We start from the raw sequence: 22,146 nt of genomic DNA, 5'->3' as shown, positions 1-22,146 counted from the left end.
TTATGCTGGATCTATGCTTTCAATGATTACCAGAAAAAAGTAATAAAAGCAAGTCGTAAGCCTGCACTAGTCCCATCATTACTATTTTTACACACCACCTATCAAGAACACATTGAATATATTATTGAGATAGTTAGATTGTCTTTATTGGTGTTGTTACCTAACCGATTGACTGATGTTTGACAGGATGACCTAATTTTTACGATTTCGAGTACAATTAAAACTGATAAAAAAGATTCCTGTAGATGGTGCTGATGATAAATATCACTAACACAAAAGTTAACAAAAATTATGAAGTGATTGACGTGTTTAACTGTGTTGTCCAGAGTTAATAGTTCAATCGTTATCTAAACTAAATAATTCAGTTGCGTAGTTATCATTCACACTTTTATTTTATACTAAACTATAGACTGATAAATTGCATGGCTTAATACCTTATAATCTAACAAATAAATCCGAATACTTTAAATTCAATCATAGTTAGTTGGTGTATGAATATACTAACTAATTAACTTTTATTTACTATTACAAATTTAGCATATTGATAAATTCCTTTACAGCGGAATAATTTTATAATCAGATAAATTATCATTTCTTTTTTATATCGTAAAATCAACTGTAGAAAAATGGTTGAAATATTAAAACAGTTCAAATATACATGCATGCATAAATTAAATGGGATAAATGGAATGATTTGACTACTTTAAGGTAGTAAGAAAATTTTATAGTGTTATTATCATAGGACAATAATTTATGGCATTAGTATATTATTTGGTAAATTTATGTTATACCTAAGAACTAATCAGAATAAAGGTAGTGATATTTAGCGTTTTGTGGGGAATTCAAAATGTTTTATAAACTAGCATTAACTTTGAATAGCTTATTAAAGAATACCTTTATTTGGAGTACAAATAATTTAAAGTTAATAAAGAACAAATTTTATATCATCCTATGCTGAAAACGACATTGAGTTAAACCATAATTACACTAAATATTTACTATTTTTTGAAGTAGAATCGATTCGATGGCAATTTGTCCGTTTTTCATCGGTTACTACAATGTGTTATTGATATTACTGAATTATTAGATGTATATCACTGATCTAATTTGGCTAAACAAATATTGGAAGACGGCAATCGTTATGATACCTATATCGACCTAGAATGAAACTTCTAAGTGATTCACATACACGATACATTGGAAATTAGGAAAAGGTGAACATCTGTTTCTTCCTAGTATGATGTGAATTGTGGATATGTTTTTCGATTGTCCTCATTAACACATTGAGTTAAAAGAATTCTTATATAGTTTAAATAGCTTAAAATATTAAGAATTTCACTTAAGTTGTTCATATGATGTTTGAGAATTAACAGGACAACGAATTACTTACTGATATTCCTTCGAATAGATTATATTTTGAAGCAAACGTAATTTACTACAAGAAAATAAGAACACGTCAAAATGTTCAAAAAACTTGTAAATTATGTCAAACCACCGCATACATTTAGGTTTCATCAATAAATTAGCAACTTAATAAGTATTTTAACGGTTTGTGTTCCCATTATTTACTAAGAGGCATAAAGGTAACGAGCTAATTTTTGTTGTCGCTCAAGGCCTGAAGTATCGTATAATTCCGTTCACTTTATCTTTCAATAATGAATCTAAATGTATAGTAAATAGTTGAAACCAAGCCTGTGAACCTTGGATATATGTTTAATACACGTTAGTACTCATCTCCAAGATTTATTAGTAATCTTGAACGAGCTGATGATTTTAGTGGGATTCAAACCGTTGACTGACTTTGACATTAGGTTACTAAGCTGGTTCTTTACACATCACATTTCATTGGAAAGTTACATTATCTTTGAGTAACCATTCATTCAAAATTAAAAATTTAGCGTATAGTTTCTTTTACACAGAAAAGATGATGTCTTCTGAAGGTATTTTATGTTAAATTGACAAAAATGCTGACTGGATTGTTTTGAATAATACTCATATATTACTTAAATAGTAGTTTAATATTCCTGATAACAAGTAGTATATGTTTATTCATGCCAATTTCATGACATTTTATTCTCCTTCCACGAAAACGCCTTCTGTGATCTAATTTCAAAGCCAGTTAATAATTTATTTGTGTAACTAAGACAATGATTACTCCCTAACTCATTTGTTATTAATAATTTCAAGCAATATATAAAGTGATATCTGCAAGAGCTTGTACTTTTCCGTTGTTGATAATTAGTCTCTATCGGTATATGTGCATTGTGAGAGACAGGTACTGGGTTCAATTCGCAATGTGAGCATTAGCACTGATATGCGAATACAACCAGCTGATGAGTACAAAGTAGCAAGAAGATGCACATCTTGGATACCCTCTCGAGTCACTATTCAATAATAAATATAAATATAAATTCATAGTTTGACTTAAATTGAATAGTCACTTTTTTAAAACATATCATGGCTTAACCATTCATGTGTAAGGTAGATATCAATAAAAATTTTGTTGTTTTATAGTATTCTTAACTAATTATTCTCCTTTGAAATCTTGTTAAGTGTCCATATTATTTATAGCTTAGATAAAAATTTAAAACAATTCTGTACATAGCCTACACTAAACCAACCAGTGACTTATCATCATCATCATACCCAACGTCGAAAATGACAAATGTATGCTTCAGTTCAAGTTGGCATACCACTTTACCACAATGAGATAAAATTGTTCCAAGACAAAGCACTAGGTAGTAGAAGTAGTAACAATTTCAGGAGTAATTAAAAAAGATTACGTGTAGGAAAATAAATAATGGTATGAGGAGATTTCGGGACTCAGGTTCCAGGGAAAAACAATGAGTGAATACACATCCTCCATTGTGAAAGATTCTTAGTCATGTCACATGTCATGTAATGATCATATGGACCCAATCAGACAGTTTACACCTGTTAACCTGACTCATTCCAACTGTCAATGACTTGATGGACTGATGCCACATTTCGGTATGGCCATCTCTAGCTTTATCTAACCTACTCCTACATCAGACATAATCGAGAATCAGGTGAGGTGTGTTTTAGCATAAGTAACACACGTCTCAACCACCTCCGTTGATAAAGATTTACTACCTCATCAATCGATTTTCCATCACTGAATCATATACAACCTTACAGGGTTCAGTATTTTTTACATATCTGTTTAAATTTTACTGTATCCTTAGAGAAAACCCTGATGAAGATCTAATTGAAAACAACATTATTTGTTTCTATGTGCGTTGTTCTAAGTACATAGTAGGAATTTTTAATGTTTCAAAGTAAACTTTGCATATTCACCAATATTTTTCATACTGTTATTATCATTACAGAAATAATCATAATATTTGTTATTAAAACTGAAAAATAATAAATTATGTAAGCATATTATTGTTGTTTAATTTTCATTTATTTCTCATTATATCAAATATCATTAAAAATGTTTTTTAATAGGAAGCTTAATGAAAGATATTTATTTCTTTTTAAAAAAAAACCCAGACGACTAGTACTTGAAATTTAATAAGATTAGAATAAATTGACAATTTTGGACTGATTTCTAACTTCCTTCAACATTTTCCTTTTTTTTCTTTATTATATGATAAATCCTTTCACTTGTAGAACATATGATTTTTGATTATTGAGGTTGATCTGGATAATATGCCAGAATTAATATTAATGCTTTGTGTGTGTGTTTGTTAAGGTCTAGTCTAAAATATTATAAACTTATAGGAAGCAGTCGATTTCTTTGGTTTTCAAATACTACACATAACAACATCGATTCTACAGATAGAAGGTTGTGCTTGATTTTTTTTCGGAAATATGGTAATACCAAGCTTTTAGTACGTTGTTTCTTATATTGTCAATAGACAATGAATAAAGAAGTTCGTAATGATCTCATTAATAACAATAGATCTATTTTAAGATGTAAATTAAGATGAGATGTTTAAGCAACGTGAATGGTGTATATCAGTAGGTTAGAATGCTAGTTTTATTTATTTAAACTAACACTATTGTACTCAACAGTTCAATAATCATTGGACTGTTTATTTTTAGGTAATATTTCACACTACATATTCCTTAAAGAATTGTGAGCACTGTCTATCCGATACATTTGGTTAATACATAAATATTTGAACACTAGTGAACTAAAATGTAATATTTTAAACAGTTGAGATCATGAGTCGATTGAATCTAGACCACCATGGAAAACCTGGAAGCACTGGACAGTTCGTCCTGTTGTGAGACTCCTCAGCAGTGCGCACCCACGATCACGCCCACCCCCGCGAGATTCGGATCAGGACCTATCAGTTTCGTGCGCGAGTGCTTAACCACTAGACTACTGAGCCGGCATTCAACGGTGTTAATGTCTAACTTCAACTAATCCACGAAATTGAGCGACACATCCACCATTGTCTTCAGTGAGTTACTACCTCACAACTGACCCGGTCGTCCAGTGCTTCCAGGTTTTCCATGGTGGTCTAGCTTCAGTTGACTCATGATCTCAACTGTTGAAATTACTACAATCTCCACAAAACCCCTTCTAATACTAAAATGTAATGACAGATTATTTTTTCTAAATCGATTAATCGATTTAATCAGTACCCATGAGTATAGTATAAAATCGTTCCCCTTCCCTCTTTGTCTTGTTTATAAACTATTTTATATTCATAAGTGTTTATTAATTTATTAATGCATAAAATTAATCAGTACAGCATGTCATCAGTAAAATTACAAATTTACAATAAAAAGATTTCCGTTTTTTAATGTTTATTTCAAAAATTAATAATATGCTCAGTCAATCATTTCTTATTTCATCATACAGCAGAATAGAACTATGGAAAATAAGAGTCATTAATTTATTGAGACATTTTCATTTTCAATCAATGTCAATATCATAAAATGAATGAAAATACTAGACAAAAGGAGGTGAGAGAGAGAGAATGGTTTTTTTTATTACATTGTGATACAAGTAACTCTGAATATCTCAGCAGCTTGGATAATAAATTATAATGCTATTAAATTGTTTAACTATATATTCTCACTATTCTTTTTCCATACATCTTCAGTAATTCCCTACTCTACCAATCTTAAGTTTATATGAACGTTGAATCAAGAACTCTTATGATCTGAGATAAGTTTAAGTCCATCAAACGATTGACTTTAATAATCATCTGACACTAGACTGGTGTCTAAGAACATCAAAACAAGTAAAATCACACTAGTTTTATACTTGAAAGTGGATGCATCGATCAATTGTTTACCCTTCGCCAGGTTTTGAAATATATACATATTTAACAACACTTCAGTATATTTGCATTTCCTGACTTTTTATTTTCACTTGACTATTGATCAAGAAAGTTTTGTCAGTGTTTTCCATTTCAGGATGTATCAAATAATGTATATAAACCTAACGAAGGCTCTTCGCTCGAATACGCTTGATTCGGTTATAGAATACGATGAACCGTGATCTGACATAATTATCCCAAGCATTGTTCTTTTGTGTCTTTTACATTATTGGATTTGGTTTGATCAGTCGAAGGTGTGTATTGTTTCACTTATATTTAAGGTCTAGTCTCCCCTGGTAAGTTAGTGGCAAACGAAATCTTAGCACAGAAACTATAAATCCTCGTGGTTTTTTTCAGGCTCACTTCACCTGTGGAGTGGGTTAGATCTCCACCCGACAACCAGTGGGTGAATATACTACTTAGCAGTCTGGTCTGAATTGATGTAACACATGCCTTACGAAAGTATAGAAGACATGTAGCTACGAGTTAGTGATTATTGGTATCTTCGGATTATCGTTCCCAAAGCAGCAAGTAATAATAATGTTATTTCCAGAGCACTGGGACAAAAGTGAAATTAACTCATGAGGTTACGAACCTTTGTCAATAGAAATGGTTAGGATATGTTTTACGTAGGTCTAGTTACTGCCTATCCCGACATGCAGTGCTGACCGAAACGAATAAGTTGATTAAAAAAACGGAACAGCCAAAATAATAAGTAGGTTTAGTCCATGAAATCACTGACTTTTAATCTAAGCTTTTCAAGTAGGTGCGGACTTTTTGACTGGACCCCATGCGCTAGTCATAATCAGTGGTTTGAGATGTTCGTTGACAACACAAAATTGGTCTCAGTAATACAGGTATATTCATTCTTTAGCTTTCTCTCAATTTCAAGTTATGTGTAACTACTAAATTTTTACTTTTCAATTATATCTATTGGTTTTAAACTATGTTTCTAATGTCTATACCTCTATTAATATTAAAATTAATTACTCTTCTTGATTTTGTTGATTTCATCTCACTGTATTGATATAAAGTGTAGCAAATTGAATTGACATGCATCGGTACTTAGTCTCCTACATTGATAATGACTGGTTTATACTGTATATAAAATTTCTAATTCATGCTTATAATTTTCTTTTACTTCTTTCAAAGCATTTTAAAGAAATCGGTAAAGATCCATTATGTTCAAATCTCAATATTAATCCTCAACTATTACAAGAATTAACATCCAATTTAGTTGATCTTCTTAATCCAATCTATACAGAACATTGTATAATATTAAATAATTTTGAAAATCGTCTTTCAAATTGGTCATCACAACAAAATAATCATAATAAACAATCCACTGGTTTAGATTCATTAGCTTTAAATTCTCATTCAATTAATTCATCAACTGAATATCGTATTGGTGATTTATTTGTTGCAAGTTTACATATTTTACCGGTAAGTTTTAATTTATCAGTTTAGGTGTTGTGGAGATTGTTAAGTTTTCGATAGAAATCATGAGTCGATTGAAGCTAGACCACCATGGAAAACCTGGAAGCACTGGACGGTCGTTTCGTCCTAGTATGAGACTCCTCAACAGTGCGCACCCACGATCCCGCATCCCGCGAGATTCGAACCCAGGACCTATCAGTCCAGTGCTTCCAGGTTTTTCATGGTGGTCTAGCTTCAATAGACTTAGAATTTCAATCAAAAAGTTTCAATTTGTTTGTTTTCACTTTTTCATATTGTTAACGAAAAATTTTTTTCCTTTGTTTCATTTAAATTATTGTAAAATACTGTCAAAAAAGAAAAGAAGTACATATGCATATATTCGTTTGTATGTTGATCAGTTGACACTTATTGTTTTTCAATCCCATTAAAATCTTTAAAGAATAATTTATCATATTCAGTTTTTTCTATTGCTGTAAATGTCAAATGACTTTTAAAATTAATATATTTATAATTTAGTTATGATAAAATTTGTTGTAAAAGAAAGATATTCTCTTTTCAGATTTGGTTTCTGTCATTATAGATAATGGCCGTTTCGTTCTAGTATGGAATTCCTTAACAGTCCATATCCACAACCCCACTAGGGAATGGAACCTTGAATCTGCAGGTCACATCCCAAGCATATTAATTTTTAGATAATAGTGCTGACTTCCTATAGTTAAAATTTTTTTTAACTTCAATCAATTCTGCCATTGATTCATTTTTACTGTGAATAACTCCACATTTGTGGATACTTTTTTCACAACAGAATAGGAATTATGGATTTCGTTTCCATTTCATACATTTATGAGATTTAAGTTGGATTGAGAAAATAAATAGGGTTCATTTATGCGGGAACGAGACAAATTAATACTCAAACGGTGTGTAGCACTCACAATTTGATTTGCTTACGTAATTACAATCAAATTTGTGCGACCAAATAGTTAAAATCGATATACGAACTACATATACCTTATAGATATTAATTAGTATCACAGAGATGATTGGTTATCCACACGCTTACATGGCTTTATGCCTGTATCTATCATATAGCTTATCCAAGGTTAAAATAGAAAGATGTTGATAGTTTAAATAAAATAATGGCTTGCTAGTCAGTGATAGTTGTGTCAGTATCAGTAATTTAACTAATAGACTGTTGAGTTATTAGCCTCTAAGTTGCCGGTTCGAGTTAACGGATTACTCGAGTTTATTTTCTTAAATTAAAATCTTGATCGATGATTTAGAATTCAATTTGAAAATAATCACCAATGTAATTAATTTAATCATAATTTTGTAACTCCTTCATTCTCTAAGCTGAATATTTTAAACACAGTGCTTTCTTTCTGACTAGACAACACCATCAGTATAAACTTGAAAAATAAAGAATATGAGAACCCCTTTACATATAATTTGGTAATTTACTAAGTGACCTAATGGGGTGTGAAAATTTGTTTTAGCTGTAAAAATGTTATCACAACAATAAACCAGCAGCTTATCAACGTTTTCGTTGACTTGACCTCTGACGTTGTTCATTGTTTATTTGAAATACTGATTAGTTGAACATGCGTAAACATTCTTATGCATCGCTAAGCAAACTAAATGTCAGATTTCTGAAAATTGTATTACAAATTTTAATAAATACCATGGATTGAAATATTTTTCCAATCAAACTATTGCCCGAAATTTTCCATATAAATGAGATAAAAGTATATCTTCCATGAAACGAGACAGACAGTCGATGTTCAGACGAAAAAAGACGTGAAAACGTCTATTTGTTCTTATTATTCAGTGTCTTTGTAGTAGTTGAAATTTATTCTGCTGTTGAAATTCGGCTCGTCCCTTTTTTTAACATTGTTCAGTTTGTGTTAAGATATTTTCACAACTTTTTTAGTCGTTTCGATATTAACTAGTTTCGGTAAACTGCTTTATAGCTCATGGTTGACTAAGCAGAAGTTTTTCAAGCGAAGTTATATATGGGGCAATTGTTTTCAATTATTTTTGTTTGAAAACTCCATGAGGTTGATATTTGCAGTCTCTTCTTCAGTTCTTAAATGTTCTTGTTCAAAATATTTTGTGAGATAAGTTACTGGACGCTTTGTATATATTAGTTAGACAAACGATTTTTGTAGAATAAATTTCCATGCGCTTGTTTTTTTTATTAGACGCTACTGATTTTGTTAATCAACGTTCCTGAAAGTGGAAATTCTTTGTCCTTGATTCTACCTCTAATGAGAAAATCTTTTATCACTGAACTTTTCAAGTTGTTATTAATTACATCTCCCTACATAATAATTAGCTAAAAATAGAAAAACTAATTTTTTTATATCAATCTTTTGATAATTAAATAGTGTTCAGCTTATCGACTAAGGACGAAAAACACCAGATATAATCCCTGTGCAGTAGTTAGAAGTGAATATTTTTAGTACATATTTTTGGTCTAAAAATATAAGTTGTGACGCTCTTTCAAGTATATTACGTATCTTTAATGTATTGAACTAATGTTTTTTTAGTTACAAAGTGATGTGCATGATAATATACTTCTTGAAAAATTTAGCTACCCTCAACATTTTCATCTACTGAAATCAAATTAAGTAGCTAAATAAATATCATTAAAAAACCGTTTCGTGAGCAACAAATTCCCATTTTATTCATGATATTTATCTCGTCATATGGATTCATTACACTAAATGGCTACATATCAACTGTAAACAGTCGAAAACTATAGTGAACTTTCATCGGCATTACAAGCTGATCGTAAAATAATGATTTTTGTTGGTTTCAGACAATGAATCATTTGAAATAAATGATAATTTGAGGCTACATTGGAAAAGTTCGATAAGAGAGCAACAGTAGAATCAAATCACCTAACTCTGGAAAATCAGAATGAAAATAAATGAAATACATAATGATATCTTTAAATTAATAGACATTAATAGATAGTATGTAAATTCAAATGTCATTTACCGGCAAAATGATATTTTGAGACAATGGAGAATATTTATAGATTAGGATTAGGATTTTAGAGGTATTATGTTCATATTTGCGTATGATTACATGAAAACTTAATAACTGTTAAATGCAACGACATTTATTTGTTTATATCAATATCTGTGAACAACTATGAACATAAGTTCGACCTGGAAAATGTAAGAATAATGTACAGAGGAAACACAAAGAAAGCTGAAGAACTTTAGATGTCTAGCACTCCAGTCAAGCTACAATCAATGGACAAATCGAAATCGCTCAAATCTATCAGCCAATAGAAAATTAATAACGGCAAGGTTGCAGGTCAAGTTAGGAGAGAAGACAAAAAAATACACAAACAATGATCACATAGTTATGAATAACAACTGACCGAATTCCAGGTCAACAGAACAAGCTTTTAGTCAATTCTGGGAAAGATCTAGTAGCTCACTTCTCATCGAAGTTCATCCTGATGATATTGTCCAGAAGGACAATGAAAACTTTATAAATAAACCATCCAGCTTAGAGAACATAACACCAACAAAATGACATTTTGTTTGGTCAGCTGGTCATTTTTGCAGTAGCTCCGGAGAAATTATTGTAAGGAAAGACTAATTAGTAAAGTTCTTCAAAAGACCGTTAATCATGGTCCATTAATGTGTGTCTGTGATGTCTGTGTCAGTTATGTATTTCTTTGTAATCACCCGGTCAGGTAAGTGTGGCTGTGGTCACGTGAGCATATTGAGTGAGTTATAACATTTAATTGCCAGAGTATTGAAAAGTTAGTCATTTTTTTAGTGTAAAGAATTCTGACAGAAAACAGATCTACTAAGCATAATATTTATCAACCTCAGATATAGGATCAATCAATAATCATTGTATTCAGCTTAATTTAAGTAAATCTTTTGATAGTCTACCTGCTTTTTTATGTTTAGTCCACTTTGAATGTACAAAATGAGTTAGTTCAAAGGCTGAATAGCAGGGTAGAACTTATAGCAAAAATTCATGCGACTATTTACAATTATGTCATTCGATGATTAACTTCAACGTTTAGCTTTCTATTTTTATCTGAGAAATATATTTTCCCTAATCTAATAAGTCTTGTTTCCTCTACCCCTCTCTTACATATACTTTTCTCTTCTCTACGTGAACAAACCAAAATGAAAACATATAATTAGCTCTATCATTGTTATTTAATGCATGCGGGAAATATTATACTTGATATTGAAAAATTAACAAGAATTAGACCGGAAATCGAACAATTATTAAGAAATTTTGAAGCACAAAAATATTGTTATCTACCATTCTATGTATTTTTATTAAAACCAATGCATCGATTGTTACAATATCGTGTATTACTTGAACGATTAATGCGTTACTATGGTGAAATCCATCCAGATTTATCCGACTGTAGAAGTAAGTAAAATCATTAGTATTTGTGGATTTGCCGTCTTTTTTTCTAATGTAACTCCTTAAGATGTATACAAATTTGAGTAACAAGAGTTTAGCTATGCACTTCTTACTTATGTAAGGACTAGCGATACTAAATTAAGAGAACGCAGAGTAAAATTCGGACCTGGGACTTAATGAATGGAAGTAAGGCTACTTAACCGCCTAGCCATGGCTCCGATTCAATGGAATTCTATTAATACCAGCATTTATTTAAAAGCATGTCATTCAAATCAAACCGAAATTAATAAACATATCAACAGATGCAAATTAACAATTTATATTGAAGAGGTCAGTGAATCGCATAGTTAACAGAATACCTAGTGAAAATCCAAACATATTTGTAGATAACAAAGCCATCAGTCACGGACAATTGCAAACAAGTTTATGAAAATGAAATGATTTCACTCTTGTAGAATTACTTTAGATTAAATTTCTACTTGAAATGAACTCTAGTTATATTGTCCAGAACGACAGTGAGACCAACTCAAGCTTCTTGCAAGTCGGAATTGTAAATTGCTGTATTTCAATTGAGTAGTTATTGCTAGACTTAAATGTTCCAAACTTAATCTCAAATAAAGTTGTGGGGTTATTTTAGTGGTTGTTTAGTGCTTCTTTACTTTCAGTGATTTCCTAGCTAATCTTCATATATGGTATAAACTAATGGAAAATAATACGAAAATTATGCAACGAATATATACGTCAGGTTTTGCATTTTCCCGTTATTAGGTATCGCATTAGACCTCACTGCCAATCACTTCAAACGCTACTAATTCCAAATGGCCATTAACTATTTCAACGAGTTTAAAGTAATTCTCATGTGTTTATATTTTTTGCTTGTTGGCATTGACAACTGTAATTTATCAGACACTTTTAGTATAAGGGCGGGTACATCAACCTGATGAATCTTCAATAGAGAGAAACACAAATCCTGAATAACAATGCTAGTCCAAACCTAACTCTATTAAAATGTACAGGTATATATCTGTTAGTTAATCATTTTCCCATTTTTTTAAATTTACAGTTGCACATGCCAAATTAAATGATCTTATTCAATCACAATGGGAATCCTACAAAAAAATGGAAAATACTTATAAATTACTAGAAATTCAACGTGATCTAATTGGATTTAATCCAGACATTATTTCATCCTCAGATTTATCTCAGTATTCACATTTACAAAACGAAAGAAATAATTGTAATAATAACAGTAATAATGATAATAAACAAAACCATAATTCGACATTAACACCAACAATCTGTGGTTCATATTCACTAGGACCAATTTATCATCCTAATAGACAATTTATTCGTGAAGGTTGGCTTCAGAAATTGTCAAAAAAAGGCTATCAACCAAGAATGTTTTTTCTATTATCTGATCAATTAATTTATGCTAGTCGAACAATGACATCTTATCTACAATTTAAAGTAAATTAATTAATTTTTTCAACCCAGTTTTAATTATTATTGCAAAACGAATTACTGATACACATTTGATAAACAATTTGTTGTGTCGGTGAGAGGGAATAGTGATTATTTGTTTTCCTAGGCAGATTGGTATATAGGTATCGTTGCCAAGGTTTGACTTGATAATTTAGAATAAATTGAGCATTGAGAAGATTTTTATAAATAATTGATACATTTGTAAGTAATATATAAGTATATAAGTAATATATAAGTATATATAAGTAATATATTTGTTAGTAAAATAACAACACCATTCCTGAGAAAATTAAAGAAATCACAATCAACCAATTTGTAGTCATTTAACAAGTATAATTTCAGGTATTTGGTTATTAGTCATAAATTTTCTGTGAAGATTATTGACACTACTAGCCACTTCATCAAAATGAAATCATTAAATTAGCGTTGGAATCTACGTTCTAATTGTTGACAATTAAGTGTTTTAACCACTAAACAACTTTTTAAAATTCAGTTCGCTTAGGTTCATGGGACCGGGATAATTTCTCTAGCCTTTAACTCAAGGTTTAGTTCAGATATCGAGTATATAAGCCTATAATTACTTACTCGCATTATATAAAAATCAAATAATTAAAGCTTTACAAAGAATGTTTTATTTGCATTGGATAAAATGAAACGAAAGCAAATTGAAAAAAGGAATAAAGTAATTCACTTGTTCTTCTAATTTAATTCAACATACTCCATGCGTAACAGTTCGAGTTTTTCTTGTTGTTGATGATATTAAAGACTGCATTCGCTTAGTCTCAGTAGCTATTTGTGTATCCTGAGCGGATTGTTTAAGTTTTAATGAAGCTGGATTTCAAAGTGAACATCAACACTAAAATGTAGATACGTCCAAAAGACAAGTCCTGAATGAGAGGAGATGTATATCTTGTATTTCACTATTTAATTTTACTCAGAAACACGTGATAATGTCAAAGCAATCTTATTAGGATTCATATATACCAATAGAGACTGATCAAATATAATCTTAAATATCATGATCAATGGGAAGATTCAAATGCTAACAAATAAAATTATATTTCTTAATTAATGGGGAAAATGTTTAAAATTTGTATTATTATTGTTACTTTATAGAATACTCAAATTTAGAGATTACTCTTAACTATTGAGTATTTTCAATGAATATATCAAAACAAAGTACTTTCATGAAATACTCCACTCCGCATATCAGTTTTCTCATTCAATATTCATAGGATAACACTAAAATATATTTATCTGTTAATCTGTTTTATCTCTTAAAGACGTGTCTGTATTGAGTTAAAGGTTTTGTGATATTCAATATACATTTATGTAAGCATTCCTTGATCATTGTGTAAAATCACCTAAGAGATTATCAATTTTCACTTAAATATAAACAACTGGGTGATTGACTGGCTAATGATACAATATCGACTAGTTTCAGCAACCGAAATGCCTTAGGGGAAACTTACCATCATCTACACTTGGCTTCCAATTATATATAAAATCCACTATAATCAAGTCGCTCTGTCAATAATTTATAATAGTTTCTTTATGAATATCAAAATATGAGCATGAATAAATTAATTGGTTTAAATTAACTCATTACCAATGAATATTAATTATTAAATTAAACATTTATGGATATACTGGTAATAAGTAATTGGTCATATTAATATTTATCTATAATGTGTGTAGTTGCACACTAGTAGAAAATTGAATTATGAACATCGTCTTTATTATCCTATTTCAGGTTCACGGTCAATTCTCATTACAAGATTTAATGGTTGAAGAAGTGGAACCTGCACATAGCTTCACTATTTATTCAGGTAATCGATGTTTTCTTGTAGCTGCTTCATCAGATTGGCAGCGTGATCGATGGCTTGAAGATATATCGAGAGCTATTTTAGCTGCTAAAACTAGACCATCATCATCGACATCAATTATGAGTGATTCAATCGTCAATAATATGGAGAATAACATTGGAACTTCTATGAAAACATTAAATTGTAGTAAGTTTACAAACTACTCTTGTTGTTTAGTTGATGAGGTTTTACGGTAAGTTGTTTTAATTTGTAGGTAATACTCATCACTGATGGCATTTCCCACTTTCAACAATTCAGTAATGAGCTTCCACTTGATACTCTACTTAAATTAGTATAATCAACCGAACAGTGTCACTAATCGTTATTCAGAAACACATACACACACACATAGACACAAAAAGTATGGCTCAAAGCCGAGTATAATCAATCTGTACTAGTATAGGAGTTGCATTTACTACTGAATCTTTTGAATCAACCACTAGTCGGTATAATCCTTAGATTATTGATTTTTGAACTTTTTTCTATGAATGAAGTTTTTCCATTCAACCTCAAACATTAACCGTATTTAAGTTGTTTGGTTTTTTTCATACAAATTATTCAGACGTAGTGTAATTCGACCTTATTGGTAGACAAGAAGTAAAATGATGTATAGATGGAAGGTTTGTGGGCAGGTTGCTCAGTTGAATAACACATACTTTACATTTACTGACTTATTTTAGCCAAATAACCTGTGAATAGCTAGTTGTTGTGTCCTTAAGTACATAGATTTTCTTAGCAATCCTCACCACTACATAAATAATTATCTCTTGAAGAAGTATTTTAATTAACGAAGAAAATCAACCCATTCGAAACGATAGAAAGTGATGTATTATTTATTGCTAATATCTTATCATGTATTATTTCTAGTCTATTCTAGTTGCTGTGACAAAGAAAAAAATATAATCATATGTAGAATTAGCATAAATGGTATTGTAAAAAATGAAATAATCGAATAGATAAAAATAGAAATAGACAATTCAGACAGAATTAGTCTGATTTGTTGTGAGAATATCAAGACCACTAATAAGAAAACAGGAGGAACTGGACAGCAGTTACATCCTAATATAAGATTCCTCAGAAGCCTTCATTCACGACCCCATCAAGGATCGGACTCAGGACCTTCAAGTCTCGTGGTGAGTGCTTGTTTGTCTATACCACTGTGTCACCACCAAATGGTTTACATTTCTAACTCCAGTCAGCTACGCAACCATATTCCAGTTTCATTGGTCACTGCCCAAAATTCAACATGGTTGAACTCTGCTGATCTTGACTTTATATCGCTGAGGATTCTCATACTAGGATAATTAGGTGTCCAGTGCTCCCCAGTTTCCAATGCTTGCCTAAGGTCAACCAATGATGTAAATTATAAAATTCAACAATCTCCATTAAAACCGTATACTAATACTAAGAAACAATTATATAATCTAAATAAGAGGATTGCGAAGATCTCATCTTTTAATTTGGTTTTAATCATCACAGACTAACATCAGTTTGAGAACTATTGGGATCCGAAGAGAGTTGGGTAGTTGTTTCCCACTCTTTGTGGTGTTCCTAGTAGTTTACTGCCCATGACATCGTATTCGACTAAATATAACATATTGTAGAGTTTTGTGGTAAACAGAATACTTCTATATCACTGAGTTGAAATCTAAGTTCGTGGATTCAACCCTTAACATTGGGTCATGGAATACACCGTTAATGAATTAGATATTAGAACAAAGTAGACTTTTAGTTGTTATCTAGCTTTTAATCGTTGTCTATTTATATTCATACAGTAGTGTAAACCTTAAATGATGAACCACATAGCTTAGTAATCCACATATAACATTATTTGTTACTGACTAGACTAAATATACATTGATATTTTTAGTAAATAAAATTAATTTGTAAAAAAAGAATGAGTCATCTGAAGGCATAATAGAATATAATAAGACCGATACGTTATACAACCAATCGAAAGCGATCAAAGTTCATCTCATCATACATCTCTCACCGTTTTTCCCTATTCTTACTAAATCTTTATTTTTTTTTCCTTTGTTATGGTTTAAAAATGATTAAGATCAAATTGGCTTTCTTTTTCTTCTCAGTTCGGTTAGTTCTTATAGTTACTAGGATTTGTATGTTTGTTATGAACACATTTATGTGTAATTATATTATGTGTATACCCATGTATACATATGATCTTTTCCGAACTTATTCAACAGTCTCATCAACCCTCACAATTTAAAGTAGTTTCGAAGTAAATTTACACGTCAGATTGATATATCCTATATTGGTTTAGAAGATATACATCGTATTGTATAGATATGCTCATTCACATGTTCGTATGCTTGTATATATTCCTGATTATTTATTGGTTGATCAACTACATGTCCAAATAATATTTAAAAATAAAAGCAACATACAGTTTAAATTAAGCAATAAAACTACACAATTGAGACTGAAATGATAATCCATTATTGAATCCATTTGTATCTGAACTAAAATTTGGACATGATAATTGAGATTTTGTTTAAATTAATTGTGAATACATATTTATAATAATGAACTAATTTTAACAAGAGAGTAAGTAGTAAAGGCTGATTAAAAATGTTTTATTCAAAAGAAAAACAATAAACGATACATATTCATGTATATCCTTAAACAATATTCATTATGTCCTGCATCGGTTTGGGCACCCGGGCAGTATCCAGCCGTCACACAAATCAAATGATTTATGTGGCGCATATCTATTTGATGCCTCCTTATACCAATGTTTATGCGTTTAAATAAATAAAATAATAATGCATTATGTATAATACATGAATATTCATATAATCAAACTATTTGTATGGAGAGAATAGGAAGAACAATGATTATGATCTGCTTTTTAACATTTTACAAATTCATGTCTTATCTGTCAGTCAAACATAGTAACATATAGATCAAATATTTTGGGAGTCTACCGCAATAATCATAAGAATAAATTTACTTAGTATTTGCAGCTGTACACAAACTTGCTTCATTATTATTGCATCATCAAGTTTATTTGTTAAAGGATTTAAACTTTAAAATCCTATTATAAGCAAAGATGGATAGTGGCTAGCAGTGGAATCCAGGATGCGCGTTTCGTCCTGTTTGGAACTCGTCAGCTGGATGTACCTGCATCTCAGAGTTGATGTTCGCTTTGGGACTCGAACTCAGTACCGTTCTCTTCAAACGCGATCGCGTTATCCAGTTAGCTACTGAGTCCTGAAGCGAACGGTACTGAGTTCGAGTCCCAGAGTGAACATCAACTCTGAGATGCAGGCACATCCGGCTGACGAGTCCCAAATAGGGCGAAATGCGTGTCCTGGATTTCACTGCTAGCCACTATCCATCTTTGCTTATAAAAGCTTGTGTATTAAGGCAATATCGAGGCATACGCACAGTATGCACATATGCCAATAAGAGACTGACCAATTTCAGTCCTAAAACATCAATGAGAAGATTCAAGTAAAACAATACCAAGTGAATTTAAAATTCTATGTTGTCAAGATGAATATCATAAAGTTTAATTCAGTAATGGAGTATACAAAAAGGGCCATATACTATTACAATAAAATAATGTCATTAACATATCAATTGAATAAATATAATAATTAAAAAGTGATTATCTAAAGAACTTCCACACTAATATAAATGTGAGTGAATCACAAATAATTAATATCAATCGTTGAGATCGTGAGTCAATGGAAGTTATACTACCATGGAAAACCTAGAAGCACTAGACGGCCGTTTCGTCCTGTTGTGAAACTCCTCGGCAGTGCGCACCCACGATCCCGCCCCCCCGCGAGATTCGAACACAGGACCTATCAGTTTCGTGTGCGAGTGCTTAACCACTAGACTACTGAGCTGACATTCAACGCTGTTAATGTCTAACTTCAACTAATCCACAAACTGAGCGACACATCCACCATTGTCTTCAGTGAGTTACTATCTCACAACAGACCTGGTTGAACTCCACTGGTCACTACTTCCCACTAGAACTCTAGGAAATACCTATTGAAGCCAGTCACTAGTGAGCATATGTTGATTCATATCACAAGGGTTTTTGTGGATATTATAATAATTTCAATGGTTGAAATTACTATAATATCCACAAAAACCCTTCTGATAAGAAATAATTAATAGTTTGTTTCTAAATGATTTAATTGGGTACTGAGTTCAAATGATAGAAACTGAATTACAATTCATTAGTTGTAGTAAAAGTGTGATCGTATACAAAATAAATAAGCATCAACTGATTTTAAAATAAATTCATTGATATACTTATGTGTCAAGGCAGTGAAATACATTTCATGTTACTTCTTTTTCATATCTCATCGGAACTCAATTAGACTATGTAAAAAGATGGTCATGTCTTCATAATGAATGGTTACACCTTCAGAAGAAGAAAAATGATTAATGACAGGACTTCGAGATGTTTGGAATATTGTATAGGTCATGCTGTTATACAAAGTATGAAGTCGTATAAAAACACTCAACAGAACATAATCATGTTCCAGATGAAATTTTAGATAAATGCAAAACAAGTAGTCAGTAAAATATAAGATCAAGCAGCTTCAACAGAAGTGACACAAACTGTAGCTACGATATCTACCCATTTATGTACAGTACTAACTGTCACCTGTGATTTGAATGAAGCAAATATTAATCTATTCATTTGATTTAATATTTTCCTATGAATATTCTTATTTTCTACAGATACTTTTGAAACTGACTCCACACAAATGTTACAACGAGCTGTAACAAGTGTTCATGTTTGTTGGCATAGGTGTTTCACACTTTCAATGCAAGATATACTACGTGCTAATGAAGTAAGCTGAATTTTTTTCTGCTTTATAGTATTAAATTTGATTTATAGCACGAGAATATAAATCATTTTTGCGTTGAAATGCACTTTTATTAACTTTCTCAAACTTTATTAGCTTTCTTATTAACCATTGTAGTGAATATACCTTATTTATTGGAATAGTGAGTCAATATTTAAATAACACTAGACTTTCATCTAACGCATTGCACTTTCGAATTCTATTCGAACTAGTTCACTTTAGGCAACTGGGTAGTATTACTAACTTCCAGACAAATATTGCAGTTTAAAATTGAACTCATAAATATGTAATCGGTAGATGAGCTACATCATTAATTCTTATTTAAAGGTAATATTCAGAAATGAAATGGATACCAGTTAAAGAACTAGCTTCAAAAAGCGTCCTCTTTATTGTACTGAGAAGATATAATCAATTGGGTTTGACCATCTACCGCTGATATCACTGAAGGATCGTTACACTGCAGAGTGAATTGGTTAAAGTCGCAATTGGGAATCCACAGGAACTCACTAACGACATTGAATATGACACCTAAACATTATCATAAGTCAACTAGTGTTGGATAATTTGAATTAATAAATTCAGCACCAATGATCTAAATGGTAGCAACGTGTTCACCACGAAATATGAAGATTCGATTCCAGTCATTAACGTGGTTGTAGACATCGATATTACTGTTAAAGAATACCACTGATACCGTTACTATCTCTACTATTCCGAGATTTGGCCTGACAATTTCATCTCTGTGTGCTAAATTGAGCCGTTGCCTGTCTATTTTATCTATGTCCTCGACATACATCTTTAGAATTGAGGCAAAATACTTTGAAGTTAGCTTACTTAACAGAGATTCAAATCTATTGAGATTTTACTTTCTCATTGGTCTTCAAGATTTAAATGGATACCTATGATGAATGTTTCAAGGAAAAATAGTTTACACCGTTTCATAGAGACATTTTTCCTCACATTAATCTTTATATCATTTACCAGACTAAGGACAAACGAAACTAATGTTTTTTTTATCAAAAGGCATCGCGATCATTAGTTAAATAACGTATCGGCCTCTGCAACAGACAGAGCAGTTTAGTGTCGATAACTAAACAGTATGATATTGGTTAACATTAATGTCAGTTTCAACACCAATATTCCAGCGTTAAGGTTTATGACCACAGCATTAGGTAAAGTGGCGTCAGCTACCCTACGATGGTGGGTGCGCCCTGATGATGAATACCAGCTGACAAACAATCTAAACCTCACCTCCTGACCTACGGTTCCCAACTATCTAAAGTTATTTTTTCCCGTAAATGTGAAGTATCTATTTTATACACGAAGTAGTTGCACACTCGTTTACTGATGAACAGATTCTAGCAGGAAGAATTATAATTCGTCTAAACATAAACCCGAAATTCAGTGAAGGAATGTGTTATCAACGAATCTACTATCAAGATGTACAACCGGGCATATGTATATGGAATTAAAGGATCAATTACGCGAGGAATTATGAATAAACATGATGTAATAGATTATCTGTAAATGCAATTGTACGGGTTGCTAACAAATTCATTGGGATGGGTGAATTGTCTATTTTACAGCACAAAATGTTTACTTCACTGTGCTTAAAGAGCAGGAATGCGTGTTATTAAAATGCGATACACCAAATCTAAGCCGAAATCCTACACATGCTATCCATGAGGAACGATCGATAACTTGAATATAAAGAATCGTGAGGAACATTCCAGCCTAGTACTGGTTAAGTAATTTAATTGATCTTAAGGTTTATGTTTAAACAGTTTCACGAGAACATAGGAAGTAAATTTGCTCATTCGGCTGCCCATAAATTATTAAGTTAAACAATTATTACTCTTCATTTTAGTACCAAACTAGTGGATATCTATTGAGAAAATTTAAGAACAGCAATGGTTGGCAACGACTCTGGGTGGTTTTTACTCAATTATGCCTTTTCTTTTATAAAAGTTATCGTGATGAATGTCCATTGGCTAGTCTACCACTGCTGGGTTATACCATAAGTAGACCTGGACCTGAAGATCAAATTCGACGAGATAATGTGCTCAAAATGCAATTCAAAAATCATGTGTACTTTTTCCGCGGAGAAACACGCCATTCATTCGAAAGGTAAGCTTAATTCGAACATCACAAATTACCTGATTACCGAGATAGGAAACGTCCTGCACTTTGTAATACCATATCTTACGTATTAGATATGTTTACTATTGGGAATAAAGGAGTGGAGACGGTTAACATAGACTTTTTTAAATAAATCCTTGTTGTTATATACACTTCATCATTCCATTATTTACAGTGTTATTGACTACGAAATTGTCCTTTAAATTTAGCCTTCAACTTCTTTAATAAACTTCCTCCGTTTGCATGACACATTGATGGCTGTTCTTAAGATACACCACTGACTATACCACTTTGTTCTCACAGAACCAGCCGCTACACTGAAATACCGCGCCTAGCAGTTATCAGGTAAACGTCCGAATCTAACCTGTATACTTATAGTTTATATATTATTAACTGACTCTACACATTAATATCCAATAAACTCTGCTACTACTTTTGGTCTGCCCCAGTTATTTAGTGAACCAGTTTTCGTTTTATTTAATGTTATTGTTTTGGAAAAAGGGAATCCCTTTACAAGCATTATTGGTTCCCATGTTACCTGTAGGTGAAGACGTTACACATATACGCGGATAATAATAGTAATAATAAGTATATCGACGTATATGATGGTACAACAGTATGATAAGACAAAACGAAAACACTGATTCACTAAATAAC

The 22,146-nt window shown here is 31.4% G+C and overlaps 1 protein-coding gene across 1 annotated transcript in view; it reads left to right on the top strand.

Annotated features, from left to right (window-relative positions):
- The window catches only part of MS3_00001877 (uncharacterized protein), a 121,222-nt gene that overhangs the window by 97,552 nt on the left and 1,524 nt on the right, over nucleotides 1–22,146 (top strand). The window contains exons 15-20 of the mRNA XM_051209383.1: nucleotides 6,456–6,746; nucleotides 10,919–11,156; nucleotides 12,214–12,617; nucleotides 14,386–14,644; nucleotides 19,223–19,335; nucleotides 21,218–21,477. Of these exons, the coding sequence (XP_051074836.1) occupies nucleotides 6,456–6,746; nucleotides 10,919–11,156; nucleotides 12,214–12,617; nucleotides 14,386–14,644; nucleotides 19,223–19,335; nucleotides 21,218–21,477 (1,565 nt within the window). The remainder of the gene's footprint in view (nucleotides 1–6,455; nucleotides 6,747–10,918; nucleotides 11,157–12,213; nucleotides 12,618–14,385; nucleotides 14,645–19,222; nucleotides 19,336–21,217; nucleotides 21,478–22,146) is intronic.

The sequence above is a fragment of the Schistosoma haematobium genome, chromosome 1, assembly GCF_000699445.3.
Source record: "Schistosoma haematobium chromosome 1, whole genome shotgun sequence".
In the NCBI taxonomy this organism is placed as follows: domain Eukaryota; kingdom Metazoa; phylum Platyhelminthes; class Trematoda; order Strigeidida; family Schistosomatidae; genus Schistosoma; species Schistosoma haematobium.
Note: the sequence above shows the minus strand (reverse complement) of the source record. Positions and strands in the feature narration are given on the sequence as shown.